The following is a 19,317-nucleotide window of genomic DNA, read 5'->3' as shown; positions in this document are numbered from 1 at the left end:
GCCATCGCTTCACGACGCTAACCACGTGTTACAACGTAAACCGCCATCGGTTCACGACGCTAACCACGTGTTACGTTAACTGCCCCTACTTCACCAGATTAATCACATGTTTCAATGTTAACGGTGAACGTTTCAATACCTTAAACCTGTGTTACAACATTGACCATGAACGCTTAATAACATAAACCATGATTTATAATCTTTACTGCAATAATTTTTCCGATGTTCTCAATGTGTCACGTTAACCACGTGTTCAACGATAACGGCAATTGTCTCACAACACGTAAAACTCAAGCGTTAAGATACACCGCTACCCCCGGGGGTCATTCAAGTGACAGACGAGTGCTTCTGCCCATGTGGCCAAATATGATTATATTCAATACTATATTACATAATAGGATGAGATCCAAGTCTGACGACAGACTGACGACAGAGGCTGACTTCGACTTTCCCTGACTTAGCGATGCTATTATCAGCCCAAACTAAGAGGTTTTGGGTTTGGAGCATCCTACTTGAGAAGAATTCTGGAATCAGTCCCAAAAAACAGTTGGTTTCTGCCACTCCACATTATGCACAATGGGGAGTCAGCAAGCAGAATTGAAACTATGAACCTAGCAAGGAGATTTTAATATACTCTCCGCCCCTAACGGCTATTTGAATTGCTTACTTTCTCTGGAACTTGATGTATCACGTTAATCAAGCAAGCTCACGTTTATGCAGTGGTCAGTTGTTTGTATTGTTCTCCCACTGAGGGATAAGAGGACCCCCCCCCCCACACACTAACTGTTAATATAAATCTTAAATATTGAATGTTCTTATGTGTTTGTCAGGTTTCTCACGTAGCAGCTGAAATATGTGTCTGAGAGAGAAGAAATATTCTGATGTTTGCTTCTCAAGAATAGATAGGAAGCCTCTAGCAGGCGTCTGAATGTGACACGCGTCCACAAACACACGGCCTCCCTATTGTGTTGGGATCCTGGTTTCGTGGCCTCGGAGGTTTTGCTGCAGACTTAATTCGCATTCTTCCATTGTCTCCGGGCTGAAAATGGAACGATGACGCAGGTGGCACCAGCAAAAGGATGACTCACTGAGCACGTGCGCTTAACGCGTGAATGCGCACACACATAGACGCACACACACACCTGTACATCCCAGGTTCTTGACTCCTCAATTTCAGTGAGAAATGCCACATATGCAAATAAAAAGGGGGCAGAGCAGGATGCAGAACATGTTTCCCCGGATTACTGTTGTGCAAGTGAAGAAACAGAACTGAGTGGAACTAAACCACATTTCATGGAGTGCCACAAGTCTGATGATTGATTGTGTTGTTACTGTGTTTTAATTTGTGTATAATGATTCCTTCTGGTCACATGACATCTATTGTTCTCTCCATCCTGGAGAGAGATCCTCCTCTGTTGCTCTCCTGAAGGTTTCTTCACTTTTTTCACCCACACGGTCCTTCTCAGGAGACCTTTTGTGCCGATGTGCCTTGTGCAACGTCGTCTGTATGGGATCAGATCGGTCTCAGTTGGACAGGGCGACATCTGATTGGCTACATGTAGGTCTATGTTGAAAAAAACACATTTGCCAATCAAAAAAACCCACAAACAAATGCAGTGCGATCAACAAATAAATACATACAAATCCACAAACAAATGGAGAAATGTATTTGTGATTTTTCTTTTACATTTATAGAAATCGCAATTTATTTACGTGTTTTGGAAGGTGTGAATCGTTCATGCATCCGGAAATCGAACATATTTGTGAATTATTCTGTGTGTATTTGCAATTATGGAGACAGATCTGACCCGGAACGCCTCAACGGTGATATGTCGTCCTGTGTGATTCCAAGTCGTAGGACTGTAATAAGCCCGTCCAATCACGTCATTCCGACTGAGTGAACCGATTGGTCGGGCGACCCGCCGGTCTGCCGTCCTCCATTCTGCTCGTCACCGGAGTCTTCCACTAGCTGCCCTCTCGGTAGCCGTGACTACTAACAACAGCCATGTTGGCTTTTTACGCTCACACTGTCATCCTGGGGGAGTGGCCTGAAGGGGCGGGCTGGCAACCTTCTCATTATATTTAGATACTTTTGGAGCTAGTTAGCTGCTAGAGCAATATTGGCAACTGTTTTTTCTTTCGGATATTTATACGAAAAGTCTTGCGTACCTACCCCAGCTTACATTTGGGGGGTTTGCAGTGGAGCGTGTGCACTGGTGGCATGTGAAACCATCAGTGAGCATTGGTAGTCAAGCATAGGAAGACATTTCACACACTCTCGGGCCCCCCTGACATGTGCGACTGCGCGGGCTCCGGAACCTTCTGAACCCGACACTTACCTGGTCTTCAGGTTTGATATTTTACAATCACACGCATGCTGCTCGCCATCCTCATCCACACTGTGAACCATGTTTTCTTGGCATATCAGCACTTTTTACATTAGCACTTTTTGATACTTTCTTTCTTTGCAACTGCTGCACAACAATTTCCTAATTTGGGATTAATACAACGTTCACCGCTGAGTTGTCCTGAGGAAAGTGATGAACTATAGGGATGTGTATTGGAATGAAACGGTCAATGAGCAGAAATCATACCTGCAAACTCACAAGGGTTGAAAAAGGTGACCCTGCGCGAAGGGGAGGGAAGTGGGGGCGGGGTTAGATTTTTATTTTTTTTAGTCGCCACACCACATCCCCCTGGTTTGATGAAGCCTGAAGGTTTTATAACTACGGTCTTTTGATTGTTCTCACCAACATTCTAAGCGGATCTGACAATAATAATAAGATACGCCCCTAAGAGGTTCATTGGTCCATAAAATCTTAACACAATGAGATATAAAAAATGTCCGATGTATAGAAGGTGATCCGGCTTCAATTATGATCTACAGAAAGTTTGGTATGCATCGGACCCAGCGTGTAGGAGAAGTGGCCAATTGTGTGTTTTAATTTTTTTTCAAGATGGCGTAAATTCGAAGTAGGCGGAGCTTCGGGGTCCGATAGGCTTTTTAGTCACGTGTGAACAATTTCAAGTCAAGAACAATTTAAAACCCAATGTTGACGTCTTTATCATTCGTCAAGTTTCACCCAGCCTGACAAGCTTGCTAAATTTGGTGAGTTTTGGGGTGTGTTAAGTTAAGTTGTGTAAAGTGGACAAATATGAAGCGGAATCATAATAATACCCCTACAAATTTCAAAAGGGTTCTTTCGAACTGACTTCAGCAGTCGCTCGGACCCTAATTATAACAAATATATGTTTTCATGATATAAAATATGGTCAAAGTCATTCATGAACCAACTTCCTGTCACGGGGCGATAACCAGGGACCCAAAGCACGACTCACGGGACAGGTAACAAATAATAATCCTGAACTGGAGGACCGGCAGGAACAGAGCAGAAGAAAAAACACAAGATAATCTGGAAGAGGACAAATGAGGAGACCTGAGGAGTGAGGGACTCATGAGGGGAAGGGCTGCAGGTGAGACGGCGTGAGGACCAGGTGAAGGGAACGAGGGAGGATCAGGTGAGACGGTGTGAGGACCAGGTGAAGGGAACGAGGGAGGATCAGGTGAGACGGTGTGAGGACCAGGTGAAGGGAACGAGGGAGGATCAGGTGAGACGGTGTGAGGACCAGGTGAAGGGAACGAGGGAGGATCAGGTGAGACGGCGTGAGGACCAGGTGAAGGGAACGAGGGAGGATCAGGTGAGACGGTGTGAGAACCAGGTGAAGGGAACGAGGGAGGATCAGGTGAGACGGTGTGAGAACCAGGTGAAGGGAACGAGGGAGGATCAGGTGAGACGGCGTGAGGACCAGGTGAAGGGAACGAGGGAGGATCAGGTGAGACGTGTGAGGACCAGGTGAAGGGAACGAGGGAGGATCAGGTGAGACGGCGTGAGGACCAGGTGAAGGGAACGAGGGAGGATCAGGTGAGACGGCGTGAGGACCAGGTGAAGGGAACGAGGGAGGATCAGGTGAGACGGCGTGAGGACCAGGTGAAGGGAACGAGGGAGGATCAGGTGAGTAGGGCATGAGGACCAGGTGAAGGGAACGAGGGAGGATCAGGTGAGACGGCGTGAGGACCAGGAGAAGGGAACGAGGGAGGATCAGGTGAGACGGTGTGAGGACCAGGTGAAGGGAACGAGGGAGGATCAGGTGAGACGGTGTGAGGACCAGGTGAAGGGAACGAGGGAGGATCAGGTGAGACGGCGTGAGGACCAGGTGAAGGGAACGAGGGAGGATCAGGTGAGACGGTGTGAGGACCAGGTGAAGGGAACGAGGGAGGATCAGGTGAGACGGCGTGAGGACCAGGTGAAGGGAACGAGGGAGGATCAGGTGAGATGGGCATGAGGACCAGGTGAAGGGAACGAGGGAGGATCAGGTGAGACGGCGTGAGAACCAGGTGAAGGGAACGAGGGAGGATCAGGTGAGACGGTGTGAGGACCAGGTGAAGGGAACGAGGGAGGATCAGGTGAGACGGTGTGAGGACCAGGTGAAGGGAACGAGGGAGGATCAGGTGAGACGGCGTGAGAACCAGGTGAAGGGAACGAGGGAGGATCAGGTGAGACGGCGTGAGAACCAGGTGAAGGGAACGAGGGAGGATCAGGTGAGACGGTGTGAGGACCAGGTGAAGGGAACGAGGGAGGATCAGGTGAGACGGCGTGAGGACCAGGTGAAGGGAACGAGGGAGGATCAGGTGAGACGGCGTGAGGACCAGGTGAAGGGAACGAGGGAGGATCAGGTGAGTAGGGCATGAGGACCAGGTGAAGGGAACGAGGGAGGATCAGGTGAGACGGCGTGAGGACCAGGTGAAGGGAACGAGGGAGGATCAGGTGAGACGGCGTGAGGACCAGGAGAAGGGAACGAGGGAGGATCAGGTGAGTAGGGCATGAGGAGCAGGTGAAGGGAACGAGGGAGGATCAGGTGAGACAGTGTGAGGACCAGGTGAAGGGAACGAGGGAGGATCAGGTGAGATGGCGTGAGGACCAGGTGAAGGGAACGAGGGAGGATCAGGTGAGACGGTGTGAGGACCAGGTGAAGGGAACGAGGGAGGATCAGGTGAGTAGGGCATGAGGACCAGGTGAAGGGAACGAGGGAGGATCAGGTGAGACGGTGTGAGGACCAGGTGAAGGGAACGAGGGAGGATCAGGTGAGATGGGCATGAGGACCAGGTGAAGGGAACGAGGGAGGATCAGGTGAGATGGGCATGAGGACCAGGTGAAGGGAACGAGGGAGGATCAGGTGAGACGGTGTGAGGACCAGGTGAAGGGAACGAGGGAGGATCAGGTGAGTAGGGCATGAGGACCAGGTGAAGGGAACGAGGGAGGATCAGGTGAGACGGTGTGAGGACCAGGTGAAGGGAACGAGGGAGGATCAGGTGAGACGGTGTGAGGACCAGGTGAAGGGAACGAGGGAGGATCAGGTGAGACGGCGTGAGGACCAGGTGAAGGGAACGAGGGAGGATCAGGTGAGACGGTGTGAGGACCAGGTGAAGGGAACGAGGGAGGATCAGGTGAGACGGTGTGAGGACCAGGTGAAGGGAACGAGGGAGGATCAGGTGAGACGGTGTGAGGACCAGGTGAAGGGAACGAGGGAGGATCAGGTGAGTAGGGCATGAGGAGCAGGTGAAGGGAACGAGGGAGGATCAGGTGAGTAGGGCATGAGGACCAGGTGAAGGGAACGAGGGAGGATCAGGTGAGACGGCGTGAGGACCAGGTGAAGGGAACGAGGGAGGATCAGGTGAGACGGCGTGAGGACCAGGTGAAGGGAACGAGGGAGGATCAGGTGAGACGGTGTGAGGACCAGGTGAAGGGAACGAGGGAGGATCAGGTGAGTAGGGCATGAGGACCAGGTGAAGGGAACGAGGGAGGATCAGGTGAGACGGTGTGAGGACCAGGTGAAGGGAACGAGGGAGGATCAGGTGAGTAGGGCATGAGGACCAGGTGAAGGGAACGAGGTAGGATCAGGTGAGTAGGGCATGAGGACCAGGTGAAGGGAACGAGGGAGGATCAGGTGAGTAGGGCATGAGGACCAGGTGAAGGGAACGAGGGAGGATCAGGTGAGACGGCGTGAGGACCAGGTGAAGGGAACGAGGGAGGATCAGGTGAGTAGGGCATGAGGACCAGGTGAAGGGAACGAGGGAGGATCAGGTGAGTAGGGCATGAGGACCAGGTGAAGGGAACGAGGGAGGATCAGGTGAGTAGGGCATGAGGACCAGGTGAAGGGAACGAGGGAGGATCAGGTGAGTAGGGCATGAGGACCAGGTGAAGGGAACGAGGGAGGATCAGGTGAGTAGGGCATGAGGACCAGGAGAAGGGAACGAGGGAGGAGCAGCTGTGAAGCAGGATCTCATGAGAGTTCGTAAAACATGCAGACGGGATGAAAACAACTAATAAGAGAAGGAAGGTGTGCAGCTGGATTGGTCCACTTCCTGTTTGTGGCCCTCCCAGTCCTCCAGGGACTCGTTAGCGCTGCTTAGCGTTGAGCCTTTTCCTTGAGTGTGTTCTGCCTCCGGATCTCATAATATCAAAATTATAACTTTGATCCGATACCGGACCCAAATATCCTGATGCCAGGTACCACGATACCAGAATTCAATACAATACCATAAATATGATACTGGTGTATTTATCAACCTGACGCCACTCGCTGTGAGTGAGCGCTGCCTGGTAGCCCCGCCCCCGTGCAGACCTGCCCTGTTGAAGCTCCGCCCCCTTGAAGTCAACGTGTGCAGGCTCTTCGGATCCACACGTTTCACGTGGATGACGTATTTTGATTTAAATAACGGCCGAATTTTGATGAAAAAAGCGAGAAGTTTGCAGGTATGATTGCTGTGTTCTTAATGTTCAGGATAGAGACGGACTGTAAACACCAGGAACATGCGTGAGTTGTTGGTATTTAACCGCCATGGTCAGCTAATGTTGGCCGATGCTGTCACTGGCACGCTTTGGTCACTTTGAATCTTGATTTTTAAAAATGTTTTGTCACGGGGTACGAAGACGGCACCTTGCTAGCAGACATGTTTGTGTTGTCTTTATTTTGTCCGTGAATGTAGTGAAGGAGCAGTGTGTAGGACTTTAGGGAATCTATTCATAAACTATGTTTTCATTCGTGTAATATTCCACCAAGAACGGTTCAGAACGAGCCCTGTTAGAGTGAGCCATGTTTTCTACAGTAGCCCAGAAGGGACAAACAGAGAGGAAGCCTTCATGGTCTCGTCACGGTCCCTGAAGGCACCGTAGCTCTCCGACACGCGAGTAAAGGAAGAGAGGTGTATTCGGCTGGTTGCGGTCTGCAGCCTCACCACTAGATGGCACCAAATGCTACGCACTGTCCCTTTAAACTTGAAAGGTTACAAAGAACAATATCCACACATCTTTGGAGACGAAAAAAATACTTTTGATGATTTGATTTGGTCATGTGATATAAACAGTGATGCTGGAAATGTTGCTTTCAGTTTGTGGAGGACAGGTGTGTGTGTGTTTGTGTGTGTGTGTGTGTGTGCAGAGGGTAGGGACTCACTCTGGCCTTGGCGGGGGTGGAGGGGTCCGATGCCTTGTTGTTCGGGGAGACCTGGAGCAGACAACAACAACACCCACCTGGTCAATGCAACCAACCACACAATACAACGCGGTGGAGGGGGGGGGGGGGACACGGGAACCATGACGGCCAATCAGAAGACAGCAAAAGATCAAATGTGTGTGTGTGAATCCTCACGAGCACCATTTACAGTAAGAAGTACGAGGGGGGAATAAACAAGTCTCTCCTTAGGGATGAATTTTCATCTCTCAATCACACGTTACTAACTCTGCTTTCTCCCCGGAGTCCTTGTGACTTCACGTCTCATGGGGTCATTGGACCCTATGAGACGGCATAGATCCTATCTGCTGATGGATCATCGAGGTCTGGGTCGTGGAGTTCCTGCTCCTGACTACGCCACTGTCCTGTTGAGACTCCGCCCACTGTTGAGACTCCGCCCACTCTTCCTCCCCACCGCCATCTGCCTGATGGATCGTGGAGGTCTCCATCGTGGAATATGCCTACTATGAACTATTCATACTCTGTCACATTCATTGAATGTATTTTAAGTCTAAATCTGTCCTTCTGTACACATTACATCTATTGTTCTGTCCATCCTGGAGAGGGATCCTCCTCTGTTGCTCTCCTGAAGGTTTCTTCCCTTTTTTCCCCCTGAAGGGTTATTTGGGAGTTTTTCCTGGTCCGATGTGAGGTTTTGGGGCAGGGATGCAGGCACGTGCACAGGTAGAGCCCTAGTGGTGCTCAAGCACCAGCCCCTTTGCCCTGGATGAGTAAAGGGCCCTTTTTGCTGGAGACACGTTTTTTTCATTCATCCGTATTTAAGAATAAAAGTTACTCTTTCTGTCATCAAGTCCCCCCAAATGTGTTTTAATATCCGACAGGGCATTTATTTGAGTTATTGTGAGAATTTCGCCTAGACCCGCTCCGCGGCGTTCACGAGCCCCCCCCCCCCCTCCTCTCCCTCCCCCCGCCGCGCCCCTCCCTCCTCCACTTCCTCCGCGCGCAGTGCTCCTCGCGCCACCAAACGGGTGCACCTCCTTCTCTGACCCGCAGCACCAGACACACAGGTCATGACGGTGTTTGTCCCCTAACGTTGTTTTGTGATAAATCAACCACAACATTAGCGCTGCTGAAAACATGACGTCACAACTGGTCCGACGTTTCCTAATAAAATAAACAAACAACTCCGTGATTTCAAAGCCTCGTCCAGCTGTTTACTGACGCTAGTTATGTTTAGAGAATAGAGAGAAGAGAGAGGGAGAGAGAATTCAAGAGAAAAGAGAGAGATAATTCTTATTCCGTTCTATTCAACAGACCAGGAGGGCAATACGTGGCTGGCATGACGCCCATTAGCCAATCAGAATGCTTGTACTGTTGTTGCTATATAATAATTCATCTTTATTCATAAAGAAAATGTAAGCTAGCTGTCTGATGCTGCCAGAGGAGACGCAGGTTGAGGACAGCATCATCAGTGTAATGCTGCTAATGCTTCAACTCTGTCAGAATTTTTTTGGCATTGGGTGCCCTTTTTTTTGGTTTGAGCACCTGCCCCCCAAAATGTCTGTGCACGTGCCTGCAGGGATGTCTATGTGTACAGATTGTAAAGCCCTCTGAGGCAAATTTGTAATTTGTGAAATTGGGCTATACAAATAAACTGAATTGAATTGAAGTGTGCGGAGCGGCCAATCAGACGCATTGAGGCATTGAACCGACGAATCACAAAGCGTGACGTGAATTACAGAAGAGACGATCCAAAACCAGACAAATGGTGAGGTCACTGAGGACGGAAAGGTTGAAGGAGCTGAGTGGCTCATATTAAAGTTCATAACAGACCAATCTCATTCAGTCCACTGGATGGACTGAATGAGTCAGCGCTACTTATTGTGATGCAGGGCGGCGATGTGTGTGTGCGTGTGTCTGTGTGTGTGTGTGAAAGTGGCTTCGCACTGACAAAGAAGGAGTGTGAGCCTTTGTTTGCAAAGGGAATGGGGGGGGGGGGGAGTTTGAAGCCGACAGCCAGAGACCAACATTTAGGCTGATTTCACGGAGCCTAATGTGGGGGCGGAGCCTCATGTGGGGGCGGAGCCAGACCGTCAGGTAACAGCCCTGAATATTCTAAATACAGCGTTCACTTGATTCTTTCAGGTTGTATAGAGAATTAAAAAAGTTCCGGCCTATAATTCTGTTCATAATTTAATTATTCAAGCAGGAAAATGTTCATGTTTTTTATTTTCCTTGCTTGTTTTTATGGCACGTCCATAGTTGCAGTAGGATAGATCAATACTGAAGATGTGATTGACTTCATATATTGTACATAGTAACGTTTTAAATTGTTTAGTATTTCTCATCTCTCAAAAACATTTGCTCTCAAAATAGAAAAACTTGCACTCACCCCTAAAAAAATAACCTTCGCTCTCAAAACGAAAATCTACGAGTTGAATTTGGACGTAGTGGGCGGGGCTTACGCTGCTGAATGAGCGAGGAGTTTCTATTGGTGCGATCACGTGGGGGGGTTACGGTGAGGAGGTCGTGGAGGTAAGTTGGCATCATAGAGAGCATTTTTTTGTGTGGTTTCATCAGCAACACTATCAATTAATTTACTTATAAATAAGAAATTTGCTCTCAAAAACTTTTTTGGGGGGGTTTGTGTAATAAAGACACAAATCTACCTTCATACAAGGTTCTTAAACATTTTGACCAATGGATTTCCATGACTTTTCCATGACTTTAAAACAAATTTCCATGACCAAACTGAAATCTCGGTATAAACATAAAAAATGTAGAACACTTGAGAGCGTACGCAGGCTTATATTTTGAGTGTCTTTCTTTAAACTCGGCGTAAATGAACATGTTATTATAACACATTTCCATGACTTTTCCCAAACTTTTATGAGTTTCCAGGCCTGGAAATGACCATTTTAAAATTCCATGATTTTTCCAGGTTTTCCATGACCGTAGGAACCCTGATCATACTGTGGGCGAAACTCTAAAAACTCTAAAACCTCCAAACGGTCCCTTTACCTCCAACACAGGAAACACCTACACCTATGTAACTATGTGTGGTGTATTTCACCTTTTAATCTTTATATGTTCCATTGTTCAGACGTGCTCGTATCCTCTGTGGTCACTCATGCAGACGGCACAGCTGCTCGTCATTAACACAGTATTTCATCAATATTGCCTTCTGATTATAAGAGTGATTTGATTCTCAAGGTGAACGGCGGCAGCGATACTCGGTTAAAGGTCCCTTTCAACTTCCTCCACCTTTCCTGCGGCCACTCGTCTTCCTCCGCCTACCTTCCCTCCGCCGGGCTGGTACTTGATGTTGTCGGTGGAGCCGATCTTGGAGCGCACGTTCTTGAGGTCGGGCGTGGGCGTGTTGATGGGCCGGGGGGTCCGCGGGGCGCGGGGCACCGGCGGCTTCTTCTCCATGGGGGTCTGCTTGGGCACGGGGGGCTTGGTGAGGACGCGGCGGCGGTGGGAGGCCTCGCCGTTAATGGAGGCGGTGGGGGTGGTGATGGAGGGCTGGCGGGGGCGGGCTGCAGGGGGATAAGAGACAGGAAGGAAGTGAGGGGGGGGGGGAGAAAAGGACCCAGTGGGCTCGGCTCTCATCCCTGAGGTCCAGATATGGATTAGTTTGTATAAAAGTCCTACACTCAGAAATACTGCTGTTTTTTTAATAAACACACACACACAGGAACACAATCACACACACACACGATAATGTGTTTTTTTGACTACAACAAAGACAATATATTTAAACAAATATCCTTTCATTTGTATTATACTCGTAATGGTTTTCCGTTTATTATAAAGCCAGACAGACAATCCGAATCTGGCCATTTGATGTGCTGTGTGAGGAGGGTTATGAACTCTTATTAAATCATACCTAAATCACTCCCGAAAATAAACACACACATACATATATTATATATAATATATAATATATATATATAAATATAAACATACATGAATAAAATTAATTAAAATAAATAAATTAAAATATAAGTAAATGTATATATATATTTATATATCTAAATATCTACATATATATATACATATATAATATATATATAAATACATATATTTATATATATTCATACATATATATATAAATATATAGTTATATATATTCATACATATATTTATATATATATTCATATATATATATTTATATAAATACATAAATAAATATAATAAATTAAAATAAATGAATTAAAATATAAATAAATGTCTATATTTATTTAGATATCTAAATATATATATATTTATAAATATATATATATATATATATATAAATATATATACATATATAATCATATATAAATACATATATTTATATATATTCATACATATATATATATAAATACAAACACTTATATATATTCATATATATATATATATACAAATAAAGGCGTTTGAAGCAGCTTTGACTTCACTCCATCATCTTCACTTCTGTTTGAATGAACTCTCTCTCGTCTTCCTCGTAGTTCTCTCACCTGTAGGAGTCTTGGGTTTCTTGGCCTCTCCCAACTTGCTGTCAGTCTTATTCGCTGTAAGCAGGAAATATGACACATGACACATGAGCAGTTCTCACGTGGCTACACGTGGACCAGAACATCCCTTCACGGTGTCTAACAGGTGTATCGCCCTCACGAGTTACCCTCTCAGCAGCAGGCGGGGACAAAGCTCGCGACCAAAAACCCGAGCAGCTTTATTCACGTCTCTGAATTTGGGGATATGGAGACATTTTGTGTAAAAACTTTCTGCAGCAAGTGAGCCTCATCGCAAAAAAACTGTCCAATTCTCACCGAATAAATAAATTAAAAGGTCAGCATATAAAATAAGAAACTCCTTATTTCTTCCAGACATGAGTGAATTATTCCTGTCTGTAATATCATGAGCGTATTCTCGTTGAGCGTTGTCTCATTAATAGATTAGTAATCTGCCATGTTCAGAAAAGACCTTAGATACAGCGTAACACACGGCATCACTGAGTGAGCCCCGTTACACCGAGGTCATCGTTACCGCGCGCAGAGGTCAAGTCCCGCCACGGAGGTCACAAAGCAGAGGAGGCGGGGCTACTGTCGGCTCACAATCACACAGTCAGACACACCCTGTGGGTTGGAGGAGAGACGATGAAGCTTCTGCACGTACCGGCGGTTTTACTTGCAGCCGGCGCCGCAGAGGAGGCGGAGGAGGCGTTCTTGGCGGCGGCCGCGCGGGGCGCCGCCGGCACCGCCGCCGCCTTCAGCACCAGTGGGCGCTTCTCAGTTTCCGGAGTCTGTAAATCACAACGGACGACACAGGACAGTTTGGTGAGCGACGCCAGGGTTAACCTCGCCAACAGCAGGGGGCAGGAAGGGAGACGAGAGGGAGGAAGACATGTTGACGAGCTCACTCGCTCCTTTACGATGCGGCTGGATGGCCTCGTTGTGAAAGAATGTTTTTTTTAAGGTTAAACACCAAAAAAGATTGATTGAAGCAGAACATTTCGTCTTTTTGCAATACATTTTTTGTTCCGATTATTAGTAATAATAACTATGGTAGCCTACAGCCCCAGTTTTCATAGCAACGGATATCAAAGATGAGAATGTAATGGAACATTTTGCACTTTTGAAATACTTAGCCATTGTGTTATATTTTAAATAAAAATATACATACATATATATATATATATAGATACAGTATATATAACATATAAGACAATGGCTATTGTATTTTAAAAGTATATATATATATATATAAATATATATAATACAAAAATATATATATATACTTTTAAAATACATAGCTATTGTCTTATATGTTATATATACTGTATATGTATATATATATATATATATATAAATATAAATATATATCATATTTACACTTGTAGAAAGCTTAATGAAAACAGAAACAATCCTCCAGCCCCCATACAGCCACTGCAGAAAAGACAGCGGGATGGTCACTGGGGTCAGAGGTCACCTGACGCGTAACGCTGCATTTTCAGAACCTCAGGGCATGATGGTCGATGTTAACTTAAAAACATAGAAACTGGAAACGTGTTAGTTGGAGAGATTAGGCTGTATTTAGTCTCATAAATGTTGTGTGGTCCACTTTGATCAGACAGAGACCATGACTGATGCTTCTCATAGCCTGCAGTATCAACGTGGGATGTGAGGAATCTTAAAATAAGATCTGTACAGATATTAAGTTCTGATGGTCAGAACATCTGACAGATCACTAATTACCTTCGCATTGAAAATGCGGAAGGTAATGTTTTGATCGCCGTGTATTTATTTTTAAATTTATTTGTATGCGTGTTACTCGCATAACTCAAAAAGTATCAAACCGAATTGCATGCAATTTGGTGGGATGATTGGTTATTATCCGGGGACCATTTGATTAGATTTTGGGATCAATCGGGTCAGAGGTCAAGGTCATGAAAAGGTCAAAATCTTCTTTTTACCATAGCACGGTCAATTTGTATCCAATTGGCATGCAACTAATGCCAAAATGTTCATAATTCAATGCCCAATCTTGTGATATGCGAAGGTATGCGCTCTACCGAGTGCCCATTCTAGTTAACAATAGTCTTCAGGTCCAGCAGCTGGTTTATGTTCTGCTGTAACCAGTTTTAAGAACACTTTTGCTGACAGCCCAGTCAACGAGACGAGGTGAACACACACTGAGCCTGTATCCTCCGACATCGCCTCAGGTTGATTTGAAACTAGAGATGCATTCTGGGATACAAGCGTCATCCCCCAAAGGTATCCTTGATTAACACTTCAGGTGAGACTTTGGATCGCGATGACAAGTACAGACAAGAATAGAGGCTGAGAAGCTCCAGCCTTCACGAGGATGGATCGTGTGACATTCATGTCTACCCGTGTGTATGATACTCACCTTGGCGGCCCTGGTTGCAGTCGGTGGTCGCTTGGCGGCAGTGGGCGTGGTCGCCTTGGATACAGGGCTTTTTTTATTGGCCGTGGTGGGGGAGGGGCGTTTGGCCGAGTTGGCATCGCCATTGGTGGAGAGGGTGGACGGGCGGGATTTGGAAGAGTTTGGTTCAGTTGAAGCCGCGTCAGGCTGGTGATAATGGAATTAAAAGAAGCCACGACAAGGTGGAAAGAAAGAGAGGGGAGGGAAAGAGAGAAAAGGGAGGACAGATAGAGATAGAGAAAGAGAAAAAGCAGAGATGACGTCACTGATTGCCATGACTGCGTGATATGGCAGCATAGCCAGCAACCATATGCAGGGCTCTCAAGTTTTGAAGACAGGCAAGGGCAAGAATGATATTTCCATCAGCACCCCCCCCCCCCCGACAGAACGAAATTTTCGGATATTTTCGGATATTAGTCAGTCGCGCGCAATTCCAGGATGCTTTATTTTCATTGGTTGCTGGATTAAATCTTACCCAGATACGTTTTTTTTCTGATTGCCTATTGTGTAGCCCATTTCTTTTTTTTGATTGGCTGATAAGTGGCTCCTCACAGCAGAACTCCAGGGGAGCGCTTGATTCCTTCACGGTGAGGGCAGCGCGGCCAGCTCATGTTGGCGTGCTGCGGCACATTAAAACATTAAATAGCCGAGAGTTTTTTTCAGCGTGAGAAATACGATGTGTGGCGGGAGTGCGTGACTTAAGACCGAAATGCGTGAGTGTCACGCTCAATGCGTGACACTTGAGAGCCCTGCATATGACAATCACAAAATAAAATCACACGTAAAGTTAGCGAATTATCGCAACTTTTGAGAGCTCATGAGTAGTAAATGATAAAATTATAAGCCTCAAAGCCGATGGAATTTGCGTATGATATGGAAATCAGGCTCAGATGTTGGAGAAACTCTCAACGCACACCCACAGAGACTAAATGATCATTATAATATTTAGCACCTCCAAACAAAAACTAGCTAACTGTGGATAGCTAGTGAAACACTGTAACGGGTTAGCTAACTGTGGATAGCTAGTGAAACACTGTAGCGGGTTAGCTAACTGGGAATAGCGAGTGAAACACTGTAGCGGGTAAGCTAACTGTGGATAGCTAGTGAAACACTGTAGCGGGTGAGCTAACTGTGGATAGCTAGTGAAACACTGTAGCGGGTAAGCTAACTGTGGATAGCTAGTGAAACACTGTAGCGGGTAAGCTAACTGTGGATAGCTAGTGAAACACTGTAGCGGGTGAGCAAACTGTGGATAGCTAGTGAAACACTGTAGCGGGTAAGCTAACTGTGGATAGCTAGTGAAACACTGTAACGGGTTAGCTAACTGTGGATAGCTAGTGAAACACTGTAGCGGGTTAGCTAACTGGGAATAGCGAGTGAAACACTGTAGCGGGTAAGCTAACTGTGGATAGCTAGTGAAACACTGTAGCGGGTGAGCTAACTGTGGATAGCTAGTGAAACACTGTAGCGGGTAAGCTAACTGTGGATAGCTAGTGAAACACTGTAGCGGGTAAGCTAACTGTGGATAGCTAGTGAAACACTGTAGCGGGTGAGCAAACTGTGGATAGCTAGTGAAACACTGTAGCGGGTAAGCTAACTGTGGATAGCTAGTGAAACACTGTAGCGGGTAAGCTAACTGTGGATAGCTAGTGAAACACTGTAGCGGGTAAGCTAACTGTGGATAGCTAGTGAAACACTGTAGTGGGTGAGCTAACTGTGGATAGCTAGTGAAACACTGTAGCGGGTGAGCTAACTGTGGATAGCTAGTGAAACACTGTAGCGGGTAAGCTAACTGTGGATAGCTAGTGAAACACTGTAGTGGGTGAGCTAACTGTGGATAGCTAGTGAAACACTGTAGCGGGTGAGCTAACTGTGGATAGCTAGTGAAACACTGTAGCGGGTTAGCTAACACGCCCTAGCTAGTAAAACACTGTAGCCTGAAACCGGCTAGCTCTCCAAGCTTCTGTTTTCTCTGCACCGATACGTCATTTAAAGAGGGTTGTTATGAAAGAGAGGAAGAAAAAAAAAGAAGCTTGATGAACCCCATAAATGTGTCAATTCATGGAAAATTACACTACATTACAGATAATTAATTAATGTATCAATCCAGTTGGTCCTTTAATGAGATTCACTGCTATACTTGGTTGGTCGACACCCTCTTGGGATTTAGGAAACCGTGACGGGCATTTTAAACTGTTCTCTGGCATTTTAGAGCCCAGAAAATGATATGCAGATACTTCCGTATTGGAAATAATAGCTCGTTGCAGCCCTGACTCAAACAAAAGAAAACAAGTGGATGATGCAACACCGCTAGTCGGCTTTGATAGCTTCCGCCATGTTGGACTCTCCGGCTTTCCATTTCTTCGAGATGGTTTGCTCCGGTGTTTGAAACCTGACATAAATGATTTAATTCATCCCTGGGAGCAAATCCTCTGATTGCAGTGATTCTCCGAAATGAAAGACATTTCAAATTCAGGTGTGAACTTAGGACACACACACACACACACACACACACACACACACAGCACAAGAGGCCATTAAAGTAGCAGGAGCAGTGCACCGCCGCATCCATGAGCGTAAACAGGCAGTGTGTGTGTGTGTGTGTGTGTGTCTTGCTCAAGGACACTCGACCAGGCTGTTGTTGGAGACACCAGCTGTGGCAGAGGTCAACGCTGTGACCTCTGGTGACGGGGTTGTTTCTGTTACCGTGCGTGGACAGCAGTGCTCTGCGTCTGTGTGTGTGTGTGTGTGTGTATGTGACCCACCTTGCTCTTGCCGTCGGGGCTCGGCAGGGTCTTGCCGCCGTTGCCCGCCGGAGACTTGGCCGTCCCTTTGACCTCCTTCTTCTCCTCCTTCTTCTCCTCCTCCTTCTTGCCATCTTTGTTGGTCTTCTCCGGCTTGTCCACCTTCTCGGCCTTCTCGTTGGCCGCGTTCATCTTCTCCGCCTCGTCTTTGAGGCTCTTCTCCGACTTCTGGTTCTTGTCCGGCCCGGAGTCCTTCTGCTGCTGCTCGTCCTTCTCCTTCTTGTCAAAGTTGTCCAGCTTGTCCGTCTTGCCGGACATGATGTCCGCCTTCTCTTGCTTGTCCTTGTTGTCCGATTTCACTGAGAGAGACAAAAAAAAAGTCAACGTCAGCTTCTACCAAAGAAAATAAGTATTCAAATCGATAAATCAACTATTTTTACCGCATATATATGAACACACTTCTACAGTTCACAAGCACACCTTGTGGGAAGCAGGGTTCTTGCAGGGAAAAGGGTTAAATGAGCAATGGTTCAGTCCGGAGAGATCGTCCAACATTCCACTTATGTTCGAAAACAAAACTCCTCATAACATTGGCCAAGGGCAGTGGTCCTCAACCTGGGCGTTGGGACCCCCGAGAGAGGGTCGCAGGACAGTTTTAGGGTCACCAGATGGTTTAACTCTGGAGTAGTTCTTACATTGCATCCCCTGTACCAGTGATATCATACATTTCTTTGTCCGTCTACAGGTCAAAAATACCAACCTCATTATAAAAATAAAAAAAAGGTTGAGAATTATTAAGTTAACGACGTTTTACTTGGTGAGGGTGATGAAGAAAAACATTGTTTGAAGGTGAAGAGAGCTTCATCTGTTACAATCTTCTCACGTGGTTTAAAAACAATTCAGTGTCGACTCTCGGCTTCACGCCATCACGTCACGCCACCGCGGACTAGAAGAACTACTTCTGTGAGAGGAGTCATTATCTGCTCGGCCACAAGAGGGACACAGAAGCAGGAATCGGAACAAATCCAGTCTGTCGGGTGTCCTTTCGTGCTTATTCATCTTTACGTTCAGATGTAATGTGACAACCAACAGAACATTTAAATACCAGACAGACAGTAACAACGACGCTAACCTGATCGCTATTCTATTGTATATTGTACGAAAGACTATCCCTAAACTCTGGATCTCTAAAGATATTCCTTCTACGGATGAAGGGGATTTTTGGAAGTTCTCCCTCTGGGAAAGTTGACCTACACCCTCCATGACAACGTCAAGGGATTTATCAAAATATGGAAACCGGGCTGGACTATGCTATGCCAGATGAAAAACACTGGTACCGATGCTGATTGGTTTGATGATGTAACCTTAAAGATGTACTCATGTCAGACTGGTGATGGGTGAATGTTATTTGCTGTGGTTTTTCTAATTTTGTCATCTATTTTTTGGTCTGTGTTCTGTTGTTCTTTACCCTTTTATTTCTCCTTTCCCTCTGTATTGTATCCTTAAAGTCCTGTCTTGTGAATTTGTAGAAGCAAAATAAATATATATATTTATATATATTAGGGCTGTGAAACAATTAAAATTTGTAATCAGGTTAATCACAGGTTTCTGTGGATTAATCATGATTAATCACATATATACATTTATACACAGGGGGGCACATAACTTGCTCACCAGTGCGCGCTAGCATCGGAGCTCTGCCGCGCGCGAGCCGAGAAGAGTTGTTGATGGGGGGGGGGGGGGGTGCAAGTGACTTTTTTTCGTCCCGATGTGCGCGCACACGCCGGCATCCGAGCTCTGCGGCGCGCGACACGGAGATCGGAGTAGTGTTACCGCGACACGTAGAGACAAAATGACATGCTGCTGGTTAGAGACGACCAACAACAGACGGATTGGAAGCTCATTCTGCGCATGCGCTAAATGCGTTAATTTTTTAAACTAATTAATCCTGTAATTTAATCATAACGCGTTAACGCGTTATTTTTCACAGCACTAATATATATATATATATATTAGGGCTGTCAATCGATTAAAAAAAATTAACTAATTAATCGCACATTTTGAAATTCATTAATCGCGATTAAAAGGTTTTTTTCCTTCTTTTTAAAGACAA

The 19,317-nt window shown here is 46.2% G+C and overlaps 1 protein-coding gene across 2 annotated transcripts in view; it reads right to left on the bottom strand.

Moving 5' to 3' along the window:
- The window catches only part of map4l (microtubule associated protein 4 like), a 108,114-nt gene that overhangs the window by 17,190 nt on the left and 71,607 nt on the right, over positions 1–19,317 (bottom strand). For both annotated transcript variants that reach the window (XM_056421154.1, XM_056421155.1), the window contains exons 7-12: positions 17,226–17,563; positions 14,425–14,607; positions 12,691–12,817; positions 12,033–12,086; positions 10,831–11,072; positions 7,516–7,566 (exon numbers count right to left, since the gene is read on the bottom strand). In XM_056421154.1, coding sequence (XP_056277129.1) covers positions 7,516–7,566; positions 10,831–11,072; positions 12,033–12,086; positions 12,691–12,817; positions 14,425–14,607; positions 17,226–17,563 — 995 coding nt within the window. The remainder of the gene's footprint in view (positions 1–7,515; positions 7,567–10,830; positions 11,073–12,032; positions 12,087–12,690; positions 12,818–14,424; positions 14,608–17,225; positions 17,564–19,317) is intronic.

This window comes from Pseudoliparis swirei, chromosome 8 (genome assembly GCF_029220125.1).
Source record: "Pseudoliparis swirei isolate HS2019 ecotype Mariana Trench chromosome 8, NWPU_hadal_v1, whole genome shotgun sequence".
Taxonomy (NCBI): domain Eukaryota; kingdom Metazoa; phylum Chordata; class Actinopteri; order Perciformes; family Liparidae; genus Pseudoliparis; species Pseudoliparis swirei.
Note: the sequence above shows the minus strand (reverse complement) of the source record. Positions and strands in the feature narration are given on the sequence as shown.